This window comes from Corvus cornix, chromosome 11 (genome assembly GCF_000738735.6).
Source record: "Corvus cornix cornix isolate S_Up_H32 chromosome 11, ASM73873v5, whole genome shotgun sequence".
NCBI lineage: Eukaryota > Metazoa > Chordata > Aves > Passeriformes > Corvidae > Corvus > Corvus cornix.
In genome coordinates this window covers 1641936-1662214 of record NC_046341.1, presented here as the reverse complement: position 1 = coordinate 1662214, position 20279 = coordinate 1641936, and the positions used below count along the sequence as shown (strand labels likewise).

At 56.0% G+C, this 20279-nt stretch overlaps 2 protein-coding genes across 2 annotated transcripts in view; both read left to right on the top strand.

Moving 5' to 3' along the window:
* The window catches only part of ZNF469 (zinc finger protein 469), a 58273-nt gene extending 48470 nt beyond the window's left edge, over window positions 1–9803 (top strand). Inside the window, 1 exon segment of the mRNA XM_039558332.1 lies at window positions 2–9803. Coding sequence (XP_039414266.1) covers window positions 2–8695 — 8694 coding nt within the window. The 3' untranslated portion in view covers window positions 8696–9803.
* Window positions 9804–17206: 7403 nt separating this feature from the next.
* Window positions 17207–20279, top strand: part of ZFPM1 (zinc finger protein, FOG family member 1) — a 33599-nt gene continuing 30526 nt past the window's right edge. Inside the window, 1 exon segment of the mRNA XM_039558482.1 lies at window positions 17207–17312. Within this exon segment, the coding sequence (XP_039414416.1) occupies window positions 17273–17312 (40 nt within the window). The 5' untranslated portion in view covers window positions 17207–17272.

The window sequence follows — 20279 nt, the reverse complement described above, 5'->3', positions numbered from 1 at the left end:
CCAGGAGAGCAAAGAGGATGTTGCCAGGGGGAGCAGGAGGTTTGGCTCAGCCAAACCTTTGCTGGCAGGCTCCAGGACACGGCCGAGTACCGACCCAGACGTTGCTGCCGTGGACTGTGCAAAGGAGGAGCCGTCACCGCAGCCCCAGGAAAGGCAAGTGCCCGGCACAGCCACCCCAGGCAGGAGCCCTGCCAGGTTCTCCTCTAAGGAGGGGGTGGAAGAGCCCAGAGGAGCAGCAAAGCTCCCGGGTGAGGCAGGAGAACCCACCCTGGAGGCTCAGGACTCTCCCGAGCTCACCACGGAGCACCAGAGGCACCAGTTTGCCCCTTTCCCAAGCGAAGGGCTGAAGTACCACACAGAGGAGGTGATTGCTCCACCCCACAGCGGTAACAAAGCAAGTCCTGGCCGTGGGAGCACCACCTGCTCAGAAGCAGGAATCAAATTTGCGAAGGGACAGGGGCTCTGTGACGGTCAGAAGGGTTATCCCGCACCGGCTCCCCCCTACGGGGAGGATGCAGTGGGAATGATGCTCACTGCCAAGGCGCCCGATCCGTATGTCGGCAGTGACAACGCATTTTTTGATCCCAAAGGCCTTCCCGGTCACTATGACGATAACCTCTTCCCAAAGCCCCCAGCCCTGGGCTCTTCCCACATGGATGACGTGTACCTGTGCCGGGATGACATCGGCGCCAGCTCCTTCGAGCAGAAGCACTCCAGCATCTCCCCTTTTGCCACAGAAATGCCGCAGGGCAAAGTGCCCTCCCCGCTCAGCTTCGACTCCTCATCGATATTCGGAGAGCTCCCCGTCTCTGAGTTCGATCCGTATGAGAGCAAGGATGGATATGTGACAACGTTCCCCTGTCCTGGGAATGCCCCCCGCAAGCCGCTGCCCTTCGAGCAATCGTACCCAGCCTTCCTACCGGAGAAAGACTGGTCCCTCATGGAGGAGGTGGCTCCCATGCTGCCAGAAGACATGACTCAGTTCCACAGCCTCTCCGTGGAGAAGCCACCGGCCAAGAAATTCCCCGAGGAGGGAACTGTCCCCAGCAGCCAGCTCTCCCTGCCGCTACCGGACAGGATCGCGGATTACAACGTGACTTTCATGAGCAACATTTCAGATGATGAGCTGGAGATCAAGCGCTTGGTCACGGAGCTGGAAAGCCAACTGCAAACCAGCAAGTTGGACTCCGAGGTGTCCATCAGCCTCCCGAAATCTGAGCAGAATGTGGCTGTGCACCTGCGAGCGCAGGGGGCCGAGCGGTTCCCGGCACTGCCAGAGCCAGAGGCAGCCCAGGAGAAAGGGCTGTTTTTGGCAGGTGAGCTGGGCAGATCGAGCCTCTGCATTGGGGAGAGGCTGGCAGGGGAGAAGTCGGGCGTGGTGACCACGCGTGAGGACTATGAGAGACCCAGGGAGCCTTGGCCATGCCCGCTGGAGCTGGGCTCGCTGGAAACCGGGGTGTGTGTCCCAGCCCCACTCACCACAAACCATTTCTGCTCCAAAGACAACAGTGAGCAGCTCCAGGGAGCTGCAGCCACTGAGGAAAGAGACCTCAGGAAGATGGAAGATGGGTCTTCTTCCAAAAGTCTACCTGGCTCAAGCACAACTGACCAAACAGAGGCTCCCGTCTACACCGACCCTGTGACAAAAAGCCCTCCTGCTGTCACCGGCTCCGTGTTCCCCGAGACCGTGGATGCAGCAGAAGTAACCAAAGACCCCCTGCCATCCCTGCCATGCCAGCACGGTGCCAAGGGCTTCCCTGTGCCGGGGAAAGCAGACCCTGATCCTGCGGAGCTGGAGAAGTTTGATGCCCATCTCCCAAACCCTAAGACTGAATTTGGCTTTCAGCAGGGTCCCACCCCAGCCTTGGATCTCACCTTTTCACCTCATGTCAAAGAGGTCCCAGATACAGAAGAAAAACCCTTAAGCAGGACTGAGCCCCCCAAAACAGTGAAAAATGCTGTGGATCTCAAAGGGGATGGTGGTGGGGAGGAAACGGAGCAGGGGAAGAGTCCCACCACCTATGCAAGCCCTGGACCCAGTGACAAAGCCAGCAAGCCCAAAGTGCTTCTCTTTGAGATGCTGAGTGTCCCCAAGGAGAGCGACCGCCCTTCCCAGGAGATGATGGTGGCATCCCAGGAGACCTCAGCCAACCCTCTGCAGCAGCTCCAGCTCTTCGTTGCCCGGACAGTGAAGAACAATGAGGAGGAGCTGTTGATGCCGTGCTTCCCCGGGCTGCTGGCTCCCAGCCACCCCTCTGCCACCACCCACGTGCAGACGGAGCACAAGGAGCAGAGCGGTGGTGCCTTGGAAGGAGAAGATCAGACCCCAGGGGAAGGGGATATCCCCATCGAAAGCAGCATGGGAAATATTGCTGCTCCAGGGAAAGAGGTGCCTTCTTCTCCCAGTGGACACGAGCAGCTGGAGTCATTGGATGCAGAGGGCTCTTACCATGCAAAACAATCCACGTCGGCAAAGCCGGAGCTGCAAAATAATGTAACAGAGCCGCAGCACTTAGCAAATGAGCCCCCGGAGCCGAGGGACATTAATATCCCTGCAGATGGTGTTTCCCAGGAGTGTAATGACCTCTCACCACCCAGCAGCACCGCGGTGACCCCGCTGCCAGGGCAGGGGAGGAAAGCTGATAGGCTCAGGGAAGAGCAGGAGGGAGATAACAACACAATGACCTTGGCATTTAGGAAACATGAGCAATCCCACTTCAGCTGTGGTTTGCTCGAGGAAGAAACGCTGGGCAGAGAAGAGGGAGAGAGGCTGGAAAGGAGTCAGGTTGGAAAAGGGGCACAGCACCTGGGCAGTGCTTCTACGAGTCCCGTCAGCCCCCCGGGTTCCTCTGAGGAGGATGCCCACCAGGATCATGGCTTGGGGACAGAGATAAAAGCCGGCACAGTCAATGCAAAGGTTCCCAGAGAAGGGAATGACAAGTTGTCCCTCAATGGCTGTCATTACACGGGCGAATCTCCAGCCAGCCTGCTCTTGCCAGCCAAATACTCTGACCTCAAATGCTTGCAAAGCAGTGGGGCCAAGGGAGGGGAGGTCCCCAGCTTTGGCACTCAACTCTTGGACGAGAAAAAATACTGCTTGTCCCTGCCTACAACACCAAGTTCATTCCTCACAAAGAGTTGTCCTCCCGAGGCCAACAGCCGTCACATCCATCACACCGTGAGCCCAGCAGAGCAAGGGACGTGGGAAAGGGCACCCACCTTCTCTCCCTCGCTGCATCACTGCAGGGCTGTGCCGATGGAAGCAGCTGAGGAACATCCTCATTGCCTCCCTGATGGTGTTTTGGGTGACTACGAATCACCTGGAAGAGAGGGGACAGTGACACCCTGCACTGTGCTCTATGGTGATGGTCTGGTGGGCTCTGCCTTGGAGATGGGTGCTCCTCAGGAACCTCCTGGGAAGGACTGTTCTCTTCCCTGCTCACCGCCTTTCCACCAAAAGGGTGTTGGGAAAGAGGTCCCCGAAAACGCCGGTGCTGTGCTGCCAAATTTTAAAGAAAACCAAGGATGCGCCATTGCAGACACAGTCGTTAACTCCAGTCCTCCAGAAACCCGGGATTACCCAACCCAGCCCACAGCAGATCTTCTGCCCATGGGAGAAAGGGAGGTGGACCTGAACCAGGAGAACAAGCCTGAAAGCTGCTCCCATGTTGGGAATAAGCATCAAAGTGAACCAGAGGCTTTGTCCAATGGTTTTGCTGTCCAGAACACATCAGCTGCCATCAGCAGAGGTCTTACAAGGGTTGGAGATCTTGGTGCTGCTGAATTAAATGGCCATGAGTTTTCAGGGGCAGCAGAGGCGAGACTTGGTCTTTCCAAAACCGCAGAGAGGGAAGGAAAGAGTTTAAAAGGGGAGAAATCCAAAAGCCATGGGGCTGCAGAAGCTGGGGGTTGTGTGTTAAACAGCGTGGGCCAAGGAGCGGACCACGCACCCAACAGTACTCCAGACCCTTCCCAAAATGAACTCCACAAGGGGAAAAAGCCCAATGGACTCCCAGTGACCTGTGACATTTGTTCAGCCACTTTCCGGTCCAAGCCCGGTCTGACCAGGCACAAAGCTGTCAAGCACCAGGTGAAGAATGGTGGTTTGCCACAGCCCAGCAAGACTCCCAGGTCCCCTCTGATTCCTGCACACAAGACATCAAAAGCAGCCCAAAAGGTGCCCAGGAGGAGCCTGAAGGCATCAGTCAAAGACAAAACCTGCAGCTCACAGGAGCCGACCTCCACCATCGAACACATTCCCAAGAAAATACTCCCAGACCTGGAGAAGGAGCCCAGCACGCAGATGCAGGAGGTGGTCAGCAGAGTGCTCAGCGACCTCAGCGTGATCTCCTTGGAGATGTCCCAGGAGCTGCACCACACACGGGTCCTGCAGAGGGAGGGGAAGGCAAAGGGACTGCGCCCGGAGATGAGGGGATCGGGAGAGGCAGCGTCTGGGAAGCTGGATTCAGGATGGCAGGTCAGGAAGGGAGACAAGGGCAGGAGGAGCCAAAGCAAAGATCTTGGAGAAGAGAATGGCAATTCTGAGAAGCAGCTCAACAGGAAAGTGAGGCGAAGGAAAGCAAAGGTGTTTCCCAGCAGGAATGAGCCCAATGGTCCCTGTGGGCTGGAGAAGAACACCAGTCCTGCTGTCCTCAGCTCCAGCCTGCCCGGGATCGTGGAGGGCTTGCATGAGCCAGGGGGTTGCATCTCCACAGAGGAGCAAAACAGGACCAGCACAGCCCAGCACTCCCAAAAAGCCGAAGGGTCCCCTTGTGCGGCCGAGCTTGCGGAAGACCTGGGCAGCAGGATGGTGTCTCTAAAGGAGATGGTCAGCAAGGAGACAGCCACGGGCATGGTCACCTACCCTGGGGAAGTGGAAGATCCAGATGGAGTGGAAGACACACAGGCTCGCAAAAAATGGATTAGTGGGTTTGTGAAGCAAGTAGCGAAGGGATGGGGCAAGGTGGGCACAGAGGACACAGATGCTGGGACAGGGGACAGTCCTGCGGCAGGCAGTGACACCAGGAACTGGAGTGGTGCCCTGCAGGCTCCCACAGCTCCTGCTGAAGGTGTTTTGCTGCTGGAGAATCATGATTTGGGAACCAGCCAAAATGTTTCTGGGCATGGTGCTCTGCCCACCATGCCGGGGACCAGCCCTCCTCCCGCAGAGCCAGAGCGGTGGGCGAAGGCAGATGTGCCACCAGGCAGGGAGCACTGCGGGGACAGCACAGCCACCTCGGACCTCCAGAGCTTTTTTGATGATGATTCAACATTCTCCCAGCTGTTCCCCAGGGATGACCAGTTTGTGCGGAGGAAGTGCACGCGGGTGTATGGGAAGCGCAGCAAGAAACCCAAACCTGTCCCCGATGTCAACCTGCAGCCAGTGGGGGCCATTGACCTCTTCACCATCCGCCTGGCTTCTGACCTCAGCGACACCAACTCCTTCTGTGTCACCAGGGAGGACCCTTGTGAGTACGAGACCATCTCCGTTGACGATGCCCTGATGCTGAACATGTGTCATGGCAGCAAGGCCAAGAGCAGAGATGATGCTCCAAGTGGGTCTAAAAGCATCGAGCTGAGGCTGGACCAGGAGGTGACTGACCAAGGGAAGGAGGACATTGACCTGGAGGACAACATGCTGACCTTCTTGTGCCAAAACAGCCATGTGGACAACATCCCCAGCTTGAACATCTGGGGCAGTCTGGAGAAGGAGGGGGAAAGCCTCTCTGCTGAGGACATGTTTGAGCCTCTGATGGACCTTGAGGATGAGCACTCACTGCAGGAAGTGAACTCCGAGCCCCCCGACCTGGCGGAGCAGTCCTACGATGCCAAGGATAACGAGGATTCGGACTCCCCTGAATTTCACACCATCGACATCGAGATGCTGAACGCAAAGCTGAAAATGAGAGACGTGTGCTTCTTCAGCCCTTGCGAGGATCTTCCTGGCCATGGCGAGGACAACACTGTGAGTTTGAAGCCAAAGTCAGGCAAGCACAGGAGCAAGCTGGAAGATGGGAAACTGGGGAAAAACCACGGGGAGATAACCATCAAAACCAAAGACAAGCAGTACAAGTGCAAAGTCTGCTTCCAGTGGTTCCTGACGTTGGGGGAGCTGGATTTCCACAAGCTCTCCCACAACCCTTCCCCTCCTCCTACCTGCTACATGTGTGTCCAGCGCAAATTCAGCTCCCGGGAGCAGCTCCGGGACCACCTGAAGGAGAAGCATGCCAGGAACAAAGCCGGGCTGTGGGCGTGCGGGATGTGCCTGAAGGAGATCTCCGACGTCTGGATGTACAACGAGCACCTCCGGGAACACGCCACCCAGTTCGCACGCAAGGGGCAGGCGCAGAAGTCGGTGATGGGCCTGCCTGGCTGCTTCGGTGAGGACAATGCCGCTGTCACCCACTTCCTCAACACCATCATGTATCGCAAGCCCAGCAGGTCCTCCCAGCACGGCGACCCCGGCGGCCGGCACGGGGTCAGCAGAGAGAGCAAGAGCCCCAAGGAGTTGCCCCTTGAGCAGGAGAAGGCAATGAAAGAGGCCTTGGAAAGCAACATCAAGGTGAAGCCACCTGCACCCAGCTCCTCCAAAGCATCCTCCAGCCCATCTCCGGAGCACACGGCAAAAAGTGAAAGCACCCCAAAATCTGTCCCCATGCACCCAGACTGCAAGGATCCTTCCCGGGACTGCCATCACTGTGGCAAACAGTTCCCCAAACCCTTCAAGCTCCAGCGGCACTTGGTCGTGCACAGCTTCCAGAAGATTTACTTGTGCCACAAGTGCCCCATGTTCTACCAGGAGACCAAAGAGCTGCGGAGCCACCTGAGCCAGGAGCACGGCGTGGTGGAGGAGCAGGAGATCAAGCACACCACCCTGTACGCCTGTGAGCTCTGCGCTGACGTCATGCACGTCATCAAGAAGTCCTTCATCTGCAGCATGTGCAACTACACCTTCTCCAAGAAGGAGCAGTACGACAGGCACATGGAGAAGCACCTGGCGGGCAGCAGCAAGACCTTCAAATTCCGAGGGGTCATGAGGCCTGGTACTGCCTCCAGGGAGGGCAGGGAGAAGGTGAAGGAGGATGGATCTCTCCGGGAGGGAATGCCGCCGAGCAAGAAGCGGAAGGTGGCTCACCATGGCAGCTCAGTCCCGCACAGGTCACCCATCCACCTGGACCCCACGAGTGACCTTCAGCTGGTAGAAGCTGGAAGCCCCAGCCTGCAGGTTCCCACTGACTCCTTCCCTGCAGCTCCTGATGACCGGGGAGCACCCCAGTCCCCTGTAAAACCAGAAGTCCTGGTGGGTGACTTCTCAGAGCTCCTGGCAGAGATGGAGAAGTCCCCGTTTGACCCCCTGCCACCACCTCCCTGCCTGTCCCCGTCTCTGCCACCGGCTGCTGCGGGCAGCCCCGAGCTCGGCCACATCGCTGGCCTGGCCATCGAGGAACTGGAGAAAGGAGCCTTTGATGGGAAACCACTTCCTTTCTTGGACTCGCCTGAGTTTCCCATGGACCTTGCTGGCTTGGCTTGTCACCAGGCCACCAACCAAAAACTGTCCCCTCCCCTCCTGACCCAGAAACACGGCTGTGCCAATGCCCACAAAAAAACAAGCACAGGCAACAAAGATGAATACAGGGCATGTATCCTGGAAAATCCCAGTGCAGACACCAACGCTGTGGATGCGATCCCCTTTCTCCAGCTTGCCAGGAAGGTCTCAGAGCTTCCTTCCCCTCAGGCGGAGTCTCCACCAGCCAAGGAGAGCCACAAATGGGGCAACCCCAGTGCTGGTGATGCCTCTGCCTGGGAAGGTGCAACTAAGGCCACGTCTCCAGAAGATGTCCACCAGCCCCTGCCCCCAAAGGACAAGACGGCGTCACCCACGCTCAACAGAGCTGCCAAAGATTCGGTGCCACCAAAGAAGTCCGTGGGTAGTGAGGCTGCTCCCGGTGTGGGCAGCCCCAGCAGCAGCGCCGAGGAGGGTCAGCAGCCCATCTCAGGGAAGGAGAAATCCGTGCCTGAGGCTAAGGACAGTAGCACTAATGCCAAGGAACAAGGCAGCAACCCAGGCAAATCCAGTGGCCACCAGCCCAGAGGTGAGGTGGCCAGCAACACCACGAGGCACGGCCACACAGAACCAGGCAGAGCCACCGGCAAGTTTCACCCAAAGAGGAGAAAAGAGCACAAGCCCTTGAGCCACCGGAGCAGCTCCGGCTCCCGGGAGAACATGGAAGGAGATGGGAAGAAGAAGAAAACACGGCCACCATGCCCGGCGAGGAGCGAGAGCACGGCTGAGCTCAAACGTGGCAGCTGGAGCAACGCCGAGGCTCCCGCCCTGTCCCCCGGCAGGAGGGACGTGCACTGCAGCAAGCTGGGACCCAAGGCCAGAACAGGCCCCCAGCTGAAGAAGATGGTCCTGGACCCTTACAACCAGAAGAAGGGGGAGCTCCGCCACGCCAACGGGGACATCAAGCGCAGGAAGGCCATTCTGGGCAAGAGCCTCCACCAAGTGTTGGCCAAGGGGCCGGCACCGTCCCCGCGCGGCTCCTGGCACGGCCCCCGCGCGGCCCGCGGGGCCAAGGCGGCCGGCCCGGCCAGCTACCGCAGCGCCGAGTCCCAGAACAACCTGCTCAGCCAACTCTTTGGGCAAAAATTAACCAGCTTTAAAATTCCTTTAAGAAGAGATACTTCAGAATAATTTATGGAAGTGACTTATGGTGATCCTCAGCTGCTTTCATGGGGTTTGCAAGGGAAAAATTATCAAAGCATTAAATTCGTTTGTGTAGCATGATTTCTCTGTCTAGCTTAAATGAACTTGCACTGCAGCCTCTGTGAAATAGTTTGCTTTGTGTCTACTAATCTACTTTAATTCACCTGATTTATCATGCAAATGCTAGAACTTTGATGTTGCTGATGATTTTCATGAACTGAAATTGTAATCGCTTTGGGCAGACTGAATCGTCGAGAGCAATTGCTTTATTGCAGAAGTGCTGAGGTTATAAGGATACTTGCAAATCTCAGACCCTTTTGAGTCTGTGTCTGTGTTATCTTTGTACAAAGTACTTGAAGAGATGAACTTCATTCCGTAGACGTCTTATTCATAAGGTGCAGTACACTGTAGAAAGCAAATTTTTTTTTTTTTTTTGAAGATTTTGCACAAATAATCCCGTACAATTCATTTAATTGGGAGCTGGCCTAAGAGATGATACAATTAAAAAATTAAATTAAGACCCGAGTGTCCTATATTTTGACAGCCATCCCTAAGAATTTTGTTTCTACATCGTCAAGAGAAGAACGACCCAGCTCTGGGGCGCCGGGGCTGTCGGAGCCCTCCAGAGGATGCTGCCACTCTTTGACCACTGTAGACGATGGGACTGGAGGAGAAGCGTCCCCGCGAGCAAACTGCACCTTGACACTTGTGACAAACTCTGATTTTTTAGGGGGTTTGGGGTTTGTTTTTTTTTTCTTTGTGTGTGTGGGTGTGTGTGTGTTTTCTTTTTGTGTGTGGGGAGGAGTTGTTTTGTGCAACGAGAAAACTGTGCCAATTTACCGCAGCGAAAACCGGTACTGTCCGAGTGCCCTCAACGGTATCACTTCTAAACTCTCTTACTGTACTGACGTAGTGGCTCTATAGGTATCCGCTTGTACTATGCAGTTACTGGTGCTATTCTTCATTTGTAATGTGAATACAGACTTCCTTGATTGAAAAAAGAAAAAAAAAAAGGGGAATTGGTAGGAAGAAGCCGTTACCTGTCAGAAAAAAAAAAACCTAAGCAGGAGAAGAGAATTTTAAAAAAAAAAAAAAAGCCAAGTCGAGAGGAAAAACGTTCAGATTTAGGGAGAAAAATTAATTTTAGGGAAAAAGTACAACTTAGAGGGAAAAAAATCAGCTTTAGGGAAAAATGTCCAACTTGGGGAAAAAATACAACTTTAGGGAAAAAAAACCCATTAGGGGAAAAAAAATACAACTTTAGGGAAAAAAATCCTTTATGCTGGTACTCCATAGTGTCGAAAATGTTACGTCACATTAAACGAGCATGTTCTACAACCAAACTTTTGGATCCAGAAAGAAATCTCAGGTGCAAACGAGGACATGGAAAGATTTTATTGAAATACTCCCAAGTCAAGGAGGTGAAGTAATGCACTGATGTGATATGAACAGTCAGAGTACTTTGCGTCTGTCCTGCAATGATTTTTTGTTTTGTTTTAGAGTTAAAAAGGAAAAAAAAAAAAAAAAAAAAGAGGCTTTATTCTGTTAATATGTATCTTTACAGTTCTTTGTATTGTATAAAAAAAACTATTGTAGGTAATTTACCTTGGGTGCAATGTGTTCTGTCAAAAGTTTTTATTTTGATATTTTGTCCAAAGAAGCAGAGAGAGAGCAGGAAACGCCGTTTTATGATGTTGTCCGTGTGCTTTTAAAGTGCCTCTTTAATATTGTTAAATAAAGTATGAGATGAAAATATGGGGTGGTACTGTAAAGTCATCCATGATTAATCTTTTCAAATATATTCCAATATTTTCACAGAAATTCCCTGTCTGCGTGATGTTTGTGGGATGTTTGAGGTGTCCTCTGTAAAGGGGCTGAGGAGGACGTTGGTGCCACTGCTGGCACCTCAGTGGTTTGCAAAGTGTTGGAGCTTCTCAACAGCGAGGATGCTCCTGCAGCTCCTCTTCACCGCTGATCTTGTCCGAGTCCTGCTCGTGGCAGGAGAGTCTTGTCCTCGAGGAGAAAAGCCAGTGGTGATGGTGGTGGCCTGATTTGGTGGTCATCAGTTGGTGACGGTGATGGCACAGTTTGGTCGTCATGAATTGGTGACTGTCATAGCCCAGTCTGGTCATTACCAACTGGCAATGGCAACAGCCTGGTTTGGTGGTCATCAGTTGGTGATGGCGATGGGGTTACCTAGTTTGGTCATGACCAAGTGTTGATGGCCCAGCTTGGTCATCAGTTTGTGGTGAAGGTGGTAACAGTGATGGTGATGGTGTTGGTGAAGGTGATGTGATGGAAACAGCCCAGTGTGGTCATCACCAGTTGGTGACAGTGATGGTGATGGTGATGGTGATGATGATGGTGTCGGTGGTGATGATGGCCCAGTTTGACCAGTCCCATTTTTGATGGTGATGGTGATAATGATAATGGCGGTGATGGTGGTGATGGTAGCAGCCCAGTTTGGTCATCACCCATTTGTGATGGTGATGGTGGTGATAATGGTGTTGGTGATGATGGTGATGGTGGTAATGATGGTGTTGGTGATGATGATGATGGTGACAGCCCAGTTTGCTCATCCTCAGTTTGTGATGGTGATAAGAGTGTTGGGGATAGCAATGATGATGATGATGATGGTGATGGTGATGGTGACAGCCCAGTTTGCTCATCCCAAATTTATGATGGTGATGGTGATGATGATGATGACGATGATGATGTTGACTGCCCAATTTACTCATCCCCAATTTATGATGGTGGTGTTGGCAATGATGATGATGGCAATGACGATGATGGCGCTGGTGCTGGTGAATGCCCAGTTTGCTCATCCCAAATTTATGATGGTGATGGTGATGATGATGATGATGATGGTGCTGGTGACGTCCCACTTTGCTCATCCCCAGTTGTGATGGTGATGGTGATGATGATGACCGTTTTGGCGATGATGATGATGATGATGATGATGGCCTAGTTTGTTCATCCCCATTTTATGATGATGGTGATGATTATGGTGTCGGTGATGATGATGATGCTGCTTCTGCTGCTGCTGCTGCTGCTGATGGTGCTGGTGATGATGATGATGATGATGGTGACAGCCCCGTTTGCTCATCCTAGATTTATGATGGCAATGTTGATGATGATGGTGCTAGTGAGGGCCCAGTTCTCTCGTCCCCGCTTTGTCCTCGAGCTGACCTCTGCAGGCCCCGCTGAGGTGGGGTAGGAGCCGCCACAAAGGCGGTGTATTCTATCCTTTAATTACTGCCGCAATCACAACACGGAGACGCTGTCAGTGAGAGATAGCTCGGCACCGCCGGCTGGGATCCTCGCCACTCGGGGCTTGTAACTAAAACTGCAGGATTAATTTGATTAATTGATAGAATTATTTTCCAAACTACTCTTTTGTTTATGGAGGCTTAAAATGCTTGCCGCCTGCACCCTCCTGGTGTGTTGCAGAGTGGAGATAAAGTGGCTGAAAATAATTAGTATGGCTTAATTTAGGGAAAAAAATAACCTCAAAAGAATTTTGCAGAAAATTTAAGGCGGCACATTTTACTTTGTTTTGGCAGGAAATATTATGGAGCTGGAAATGGGACTTTTATGTTTTCCCTGTACTATATTTCACCAGGGCAGCAAACCTGCGGGGCGGAGGAGGAGGATTTCATGCCTGGTTGTTACCAGAGCTCTCCCACACCTCCAGATTCATCACCTGGGCACCTGGAAATGAGTCTCCTGGGAGCCAAGGGAATGCTGCGGGGATGGGACCTGTCCCCGGGGCCCTGGGATGGGTGCAGGGGCACCACCCCAAAGCAGCACCCATTTTATGGAAGCCCAGGACACGAGCGATGCTCACCTTGGACTCCGCTCCCTCCGGAATGCCACTCCCCAGGGAGATGTTGGCATCATCCCCACATCTCTGGGGGCTGAATTATTTAATTAATCCTTTCCTCTCTAAATGTGAGTGGTTTTCCCCCCCCATTCTTCCCCCTGCTCTCACCCACATCCCACCGCCTCAGTCCCCCCCGTCTGCCGGCTCCTCTGAGCTCCCTAAAGCCCCCGGGGTTGCTGAGTCCTGCATTATTCGGCAGCGTTTGTCACTTGGAAGATTGCGGGCCCCTGTCACTGTGATTCCAGTGAGGATGCAAAGCCGGGCAGCTTCTCCCGGCTGTGGATTAACTCCCTGCTCAGTGGGGGCCAGCAGCATCCCGGGGGGGCTCCCGTGGGACCCAGCACATCCGGGGGTCCCAGCCCTGCACCCCCCCGGGATGTGGGGCCAGTCTGCACCGTCCTCAGCCCGAATCCACAAATCCACGTCCTCAGGGATGGGCCACAGCCGGCCCCAGGGGCTGCAGGGTGGCTCTGATGGAAGAGATGGCGTTGACAGAGCCCCTCAGGGGATTTCTTGCCTTCCTGCCACCACCCTAAATTTTCCTCAAGCTGTTTGCTCTTCAAACCCACCCCTCCCACCCCGAAATCCAGCCGGCCTTTCTTTTCTCAGCCCCACATCCAAGTTTCTGAGCCCGAGGTGCTCTAAGCCTCTCCATAAAGCCTGGAGGATAACGGGATCCACCATGGTTGTCACACTGCAAGCAGGGGCTGCAGATTTAGAAATTTTTTTTTCTTGCTTTTGAGTCAAATCTGGCCGTTCCTTGCACAGCAGGAATTTAAAGCCCAGCTCCCACCTTCCCCCCCGGGGTGCGTGACAGGGACCACACGCACCAGCGGGATCCTGCATCCCCGATGCTGAATTCATGCAGGAAAACCTGGAGCCCTGGGGGCTCTGAAGGGGTGGAACAGGAGCACAGGAGCCGTGCACCCCCCAGGGATGCCATCCTGCAGCAGTGATGCTCCTGAAGCGCAGTTTCGCTGCCCAGTTCCCAGGAATTGGTTGGATTGCTCCTTTTGGGAGTTAGAGCATCGTCCCTACAGCAGGAGATCAGTAAGAGGGAGGGGGAAATAAGCACTGAGACATCCCAGCCTTGGATTTGGGATGTGGGGGCTGCTCAGCCGCACATTCCCACCTGGTTCAGGAGCATCCAGCATCATTTGTGCCAGGGGAGGTTTAGGTTGGATATTGGGAAAATTTCTTCATGGAAAGGTTTGTCCAGCGCCGGCACAGCTGCCCAGGGCAGTGGTGGAGTGCCCATCTCTGGAGGGATTTAAAAGCCACGTGGATGTGGCACTTGGGGACATGGTTCAGTGTGGCCTTGGCAGTGCTGGGGGAACAGCTGGGCTCGATGATCTTGGAGGCTTTTCAAACCTGAATAGCTCCGTGGCTGTGACTTGTTCTAATCCCAAAACCTTCCGTGCTGCCGCCGCAGCTCCCGGGAGCCCGGAATTCCACAGCAGCGTCTCGGCACGGGACATGCCCGAGCCGTGCCCAAGTCGTGGAGGGACATGCCCAAGCCATGCCCAAGACATGCCCAAACCGTGCCCAAGCCATGCCCAGGCTTTGCTCCTGCCACGTCCAAGCCATGCCATATCCATGCCATATCCATACCATATCCATGTCCTATCCGTGTCATATCCGTGCCCAAGCCATGCCCAAGCCACGGAGGACCCCCAGGCTGTTGGCAGCCACCCGAGGCTGAGCCACGGGCAGGTGACGAGTGGCACCCCGGGCCAGGTTGTCCTGCCAGCAGGTGGCAGGGCCCTTCTGCAGGTGGGGCACCGGGATGCCAGTCGTCCCTCTTGGGACATAAAAAACCCCTAAAATTAGGTATTTTGAGCTGGGAAAAAGCTGGTTTTGGAGCCTTGGCAGACCAAAGTGCTGGCACCGAGGGCACTCAGCCCCCTCGAGGGGCTCAGCACAGCCCCCCAAGATCCCCCCCAGCCATCCCTGAGCCCTGAAATCCGGCTGAGGCAGCGCCTTGGCTCTTCCCATTGACATTCCTGCGCCGGCACCTCCTCTCGCCGCGTCTCTAATAATATCAGGCCAGATTAATTGGCACTAATACAAATGTACACAGCTCCATAAAAAGATGTCACCTCGCTCACAATGGGGGGAACGGCTGCTCCCGCATTATCTCTGCTCTGCAGGCGTGTAATTCACTCCTCGGGAAAACACGCTATTTATTCGGCTCCCCTATAACAATCTCTCTGCAAACACCACGGGAGCGGGAAGGGAGCAGCGAGACACCCAGCCCTGCCGCTGTCACCGCCACCGTGACGCTTGTCCCCGTGCAGGGGCACCCATGGGTCCCCCCGGGGGATGGGGAAGCAGGATGCAGGGTTTGGGGACGTCCCCGCGCCGAGATCCAGCCCTCGGGCGGTGGGTGAGACTGCGAATTGTCAGGCCTAGGGGGGGTCTCAGTGGCTCTGGGATGGTGCCAAAAAGGGAATTAAAGGGTCATTGGCAAGGAATGTGCCAGCGGAAGGACTGCAACCTCTTTCCTTCTCTCCCCAGGGCAGGGTGGCACCGCCGTGTCCAGCACGCACCGGCTCCAGAGAGGCTTTTGGGGCATTTTTTGGGGCGGGATGCGGCCCCCCGTGGGTGTGACAATGTCCCCTCGCCCCCTCGAGATGCTGCCACTGCTTCTTCCAGCACAAAGAGCCGGCGACAGCCCTCATCCCCCTGCCGCCTCCCGGGGAGAGGAAATTTGGGCGCCTCATCGGTGTTCACTCACCCCCAGCCCCTCAAATTCATGCAATTAATGAGGCTGTGTTTAATTAAATGGTTGTCTAATTATCTCGGCGTAAGCAAACACGCCAGACAAACACCACGGGGGCTGCGGTGCCGGTGGAGATGCCATGGATGTGCCAGAGGAACCGGCTGGATCCGCAGTGCCCCCAGCCCCAAAATCCCTGGAGCCGTGCCGGGGGGAGGCTGCAGACCCCCGAAAGCATCGGGGTGGATTTTGGCTGCCCATCAGCAGCCCCTGATGGAGTCAGAGCCCGCAGAGCAGAGGCCACTTCAGGCTCCTTGGGCCGGACCCGGCAAAGCCGGGCTGGGAAGGGAGGGAAAGGCTCTGGAAGCAGAGCTGCTCCCCCGGGGGGGATGGTCTCCAGGAAGGCGGCGATTCGAGGCTATACGAGGTGAAAGGCGCCGCCAGGATCGTTTTGGGGGGTGGTCAGCCGGGGGGGGGGGCCCAGCAGAGCCTTGTCCTCAGCAGCATCTCCCTCCTTCCATAGGGTTTTTTTTTTTTCTCCCCTGGATCTCTTCTTAATTCCTAACTTAATTTCTTTTGACATCCTCATTGCCGGTTTGACCTCTTTACTGGAATCATGTGCTGCTTAAAACTCATTATCCCACCATTGAAACAGGAAGTTAATTAAAAACCCTTTAAAAAGAGAAAAAGAAAAGGGGGGGAAAAAGCACGGTCCATGTCCGGGGATAGATGGAGAAGGGATACGGCCAAGCTGTGCCATGTCCCCACAGCCCACCAGCCCCCTCCATTGATCCAAAAACTCCATAATTCTTTGGGGACCACCAGCCGTCGCTACTGGCAAATCCCCCCGATCCAAGATCAGCCATGGGCAAGGTCCAGTTTGGGAGAAATTGTTATTTTTCCACAGGAAAATATTCCCATGGTGGATCCAAAATATAAGTGGCTCCTGTTTATCCCACATTTAGCCCCAACATTCCTCCATGCTCACAGGTGACTTGGCTGGGATGATGCCAAGGGGCAACCCCAGGCTCCCTACACCATCCCCGGGGTGTCCTGGGGTGGGTGCCCCCCACCCAAAGCCAGGGTCACGGTGACCATAGAAGTCACAAGCGGGAGGTTTTGGGCCATTCAGCTGCAAATGAGAAGGGTTTTAAGGGGTGGGGATCCCAAAGAGAGACCCTGAGGACCCCACAGAAAGGTTTGGGGGGATGCCAAAGAGGCTTTGAGGATCTGCAGAAGGTGAATTTGGACCCAGTGAGGTCACTGAGGTCCCAGAGGGGGGATTGGTGCGACTGTAGGAGCTTCCAGAGAGGGCACAAGGGATCCCAAAGGGGAATTTGGGGAACCCAAAGAAGGATTGAGGACCCCAAAGGGAGCGATTGGGATGCTCAGGATGGGTGGTGGAACCCTAAAAGGAGGGGTCCGGCCTAACGGGGTGGGCTCAGAGACCCAAAACAGAGGGCGAGGCCTCACGGGAGGGAGGGGGGTGCCCCAGAGCGGGGCTGGGGACACGCGGGAGGCTTTGGGGTCCCCGGGGCGAGCGGGGCACGGAGCCCCCGCAGGGATCGGGCCCGCCGAGGCCCCGCCCCCCGCGCCGTTGGCCCCGCCCCCCGCCCCGCCCCGCCCGGCCCCGCCCCGCCGCGCGCGCCATCCGGTGGGCGTGGCCCGCGGGGGGCGGGGGCCTATGGGCGGCCGCGGCGGCGGCCCCGGCCCCGCCCCCCGGAGCGCTCCGCGGGTTTGATCCGGCGCGGCGCCCATTGAGAAAATCCCGCGGCGGCGGCGGCGGCGGCGGCTTCGCTCCGCCGAGCACGGCCCGGCCCCGGCCCCGGCCCCGGCCCCGGCCCCGGCCCGGCCCCGCGGGCGGGCGGGCGGGCATGCGAGCAGCCGGGGGCCCGCCCGCCGCCACCCACCTGCCGCCCGCCCAGCCGCCAGCCGGGGCGCCGGGCTCGCCCCTCGCCGAGCGATGTCCAGGAGGAAACAGAGCAACCCCCGGCAGATCAAACGTGAGTCGCCGCTACCGGCACCCCCTCCCCCGTTCTGTGCTGTCCACATCACCCCCCCCCCCCCTCCCCGCCCCCCCCCGGGTTGTTTTTGCACCACCCCTTCGGCTGCAGCGCTCCCGCACCGCCTCCCCCGGGTACTCCCGGGACACACCCGGGACCCACCCGTGACGGCCGCCGTGGGTGCCCGTTCCCGCTACCGGCCGCTCGCCCGCCTTGCTCTCGGTCCCCGCCGCCGCTTCCCCCTCCCGCGCCGCCTCCCCCCGCCAGCGCGGTGGCTCCGGTACCGGCTCCCGATGGGGGCCCCGATAAGGCTTTAAAATATTCCGTTCTGCAAGTCCTGTCCTGATAACATCGCTCTGTCGGGACGGCCTGAAATTGTGATCTTATCTCCCCCGCCTGCCTCCCATCCAGCGCCGGCAGCCGGGGCCAGGGGCTCCCCAAACCCCCCCGGGGCTCCCCATCGCCGCCGGGCCACCCCAGCCCTGCCAAGGGCTCCTCACCCCAGCTACGGGCCCCTCACCCTGCCAGGGGCTCTCCGACCTACCCTGGGGCTCCCCATCCATCCTGAGGTACCCGACCCCTGCCAGGGGCTCCTCACCGCGGGGACAGCCCCCTGACGCTGCCAGGGGTCCCCTCCCCACATGGGGACCCCCATCCTGCCTGCTGCTGGACCCGCCGTGCCATCGTCCCCATGGTGCCATCGTCCCCATGTGCCATCCTCCCCATCGGCCACGCTGTCCCCGACCCTCCACCCTGCCCAGTGCCCCCCCAAGTCCCGCTTTGCATCCCAGCCCAGGTGGGACATGGCCACGAGGAACCACCTCGGGGTCCCGCGGGACTTTGGCCACATCCCTGCCTCTCCCTGTGGAATGGTGATTCCAGAGGGTCGCGCTGCCCACGATCCAGCCCATCAGCCGGGCTCTTGTTTTGCTCCTGCGAGGATGTACCAGCAAGGCAGAGAAATCCTGCAAAGTGCTGGAAGTTTTCCGGTGCCGGGCTCAGCTTGGCTTTTCTCCTTCCTCTCCGGTGTGTGTGTGTGTGTGTTTTTTTCTTTCCCCCTCGAGTCGATGGAAGCTGGTGATAAGAGGGAGATGGGAGGATAGGGAAGGCTGGCCACCATGTGATAATCTACCTTTATCTTTCTCCTGAAATAATTGCAAGGCTGAGTTGCACCTACCTGTTTCCCTGCCTGGGGTGATTGCTCTGGTGATAACGCTCAGCTAGACTTTTACCCGGGGAGAGTTAAAAATAGTCCCAGCTGCCTCCTTTTTTTTTTTTTTTTTTTTTTTTTTTTTTTTTTTTTTTTTTTGGGATAGTTTTCTCCTTTGGCTTTATCCAACTTCCGCGGCTTTATTTCGGCAAAAAGCCCTGCGAGCCCTGCCTGGGTAACTCCAGCTCGCGTTAAACCGGGAGCGTTCAGACCGGAGCGAGCGGTAGCGCTGGAATGACGCTGCTCTCTGTGGGAGCCTTGCCGCTGGTGGGATGCCTGCTCCCAGCACCCACCAGCGTGGACTTTATGGGGCAAACTGGGGCAGGACGAGGCCGTGGCAACTCGGCCGGGCGGCGGCGGCTCCTCGTATCTCCTTCCTCTGCTGCTTTTCTGCAGAGATGTGAAGAAATGATAAAGTGGGAGGCTGATCTCAGGCCGCTGGCGATGGCCAAAACTGATTAAAAGCTGAGAGCTTGGAAGCCTTCCTGTATGTGTCAACATGAAAACAGTCATTAGAGGCGGCGAGCGCGGCGAGAGCGCCCTGCCGCTGCTCCATCAGGGAAGGTATGCATGAATCAGGGCTCCGGTAACCAGACTCCTCTCATGTACAGACCGGACCTGTTTCCACAAAGTCTATCCTCCTTATCATCTCGGCTGGAGCATTAAAAACCTCCTCCAGATTGGTATCTGCTGATTTTATTTTCCTGGGTGACGCGATGTTCTCGCTCTGGCTTCGCCTTCTCTTGTGGGGTTGGGGTTTTGTTGTTTTTTTTTGAAGCCCGATGCGAGGCGCAGATTAAGGCTCGCGGGGAGATCGCCGGGAGAGCGGGCGATCGCCAGCAGAGATAAGACAAAGATCAGACACCGGACTATATTTAACCAGCTGCTTTAACCTTCCTCTTCTTCGTGCCTTTCCGGGATGGAGCCGTGCGGGGATGGAGGGGCCGGGGGTGCCGCTCCCTCCGAGCCCCCCCGGCAGCAGCGGTGGCACGCGGTGGGGAGGCTTTGAAAGCCGATTGCATCGCGATGGTGGCTTTTGATAGCGGAGAAAACACCCCGAGCATCTCTTCCTTTCATTTTTGGGGGTTCCCGCCCGCAGAGGACAGTATCTTTCCATCCCTGCCTGTACCACCAACCTCCCTGCAGCTGCTGCTGCTTTATGGGGTGGTTTATTTTTTTTCTCTGTTTTTTTTGTTTTTTTTTTTTTTTGTGTGTGTGTGTGTCTGTCTTTTGTTCTGCTGGTAGATAGATGTGAGGGGCTGATAGGGAGCAGGAGCTGATCTCCAACCCAGATAGCCTGTTATATTTATTAACTTCAAACATGGGAGCGCGGGCGCCCAGCTGATGAGCGAGGCTCTGGCAGCTGCCGGTGCTTTCGCAGCGCCGGGTCCTGCGATGGGGGAGCCTGATAAGCGGGAGATTGATCTCATCGCGCTGATGTGCCTCCCCCTCCCTTGTTCTTTTAATACAGATTTTTTTTTTTTTTTTTTGTTCCTAAGTGAGCTGGAAGCCAATGTTTTGTCATAGTTGCAGGGGCCTGTTTGTGGGGGTTTTTTTTTTACGGTGTTTTTTTTTCCTTTTCCCTTTTTATTCTGTGCTCAGCTACAGTAGATCTGAGCTCCTGATAAGCGCCGAGCCCCGATCTCCATCCTGATAGAGATTGCCAGGGCTGATAAGGATCACTTATCTCTCCCCACCAGACCGGAGCAGGATTCGCTACAACAACAAACACAGCAAAGAGGGGCAAAAGGGCTCCA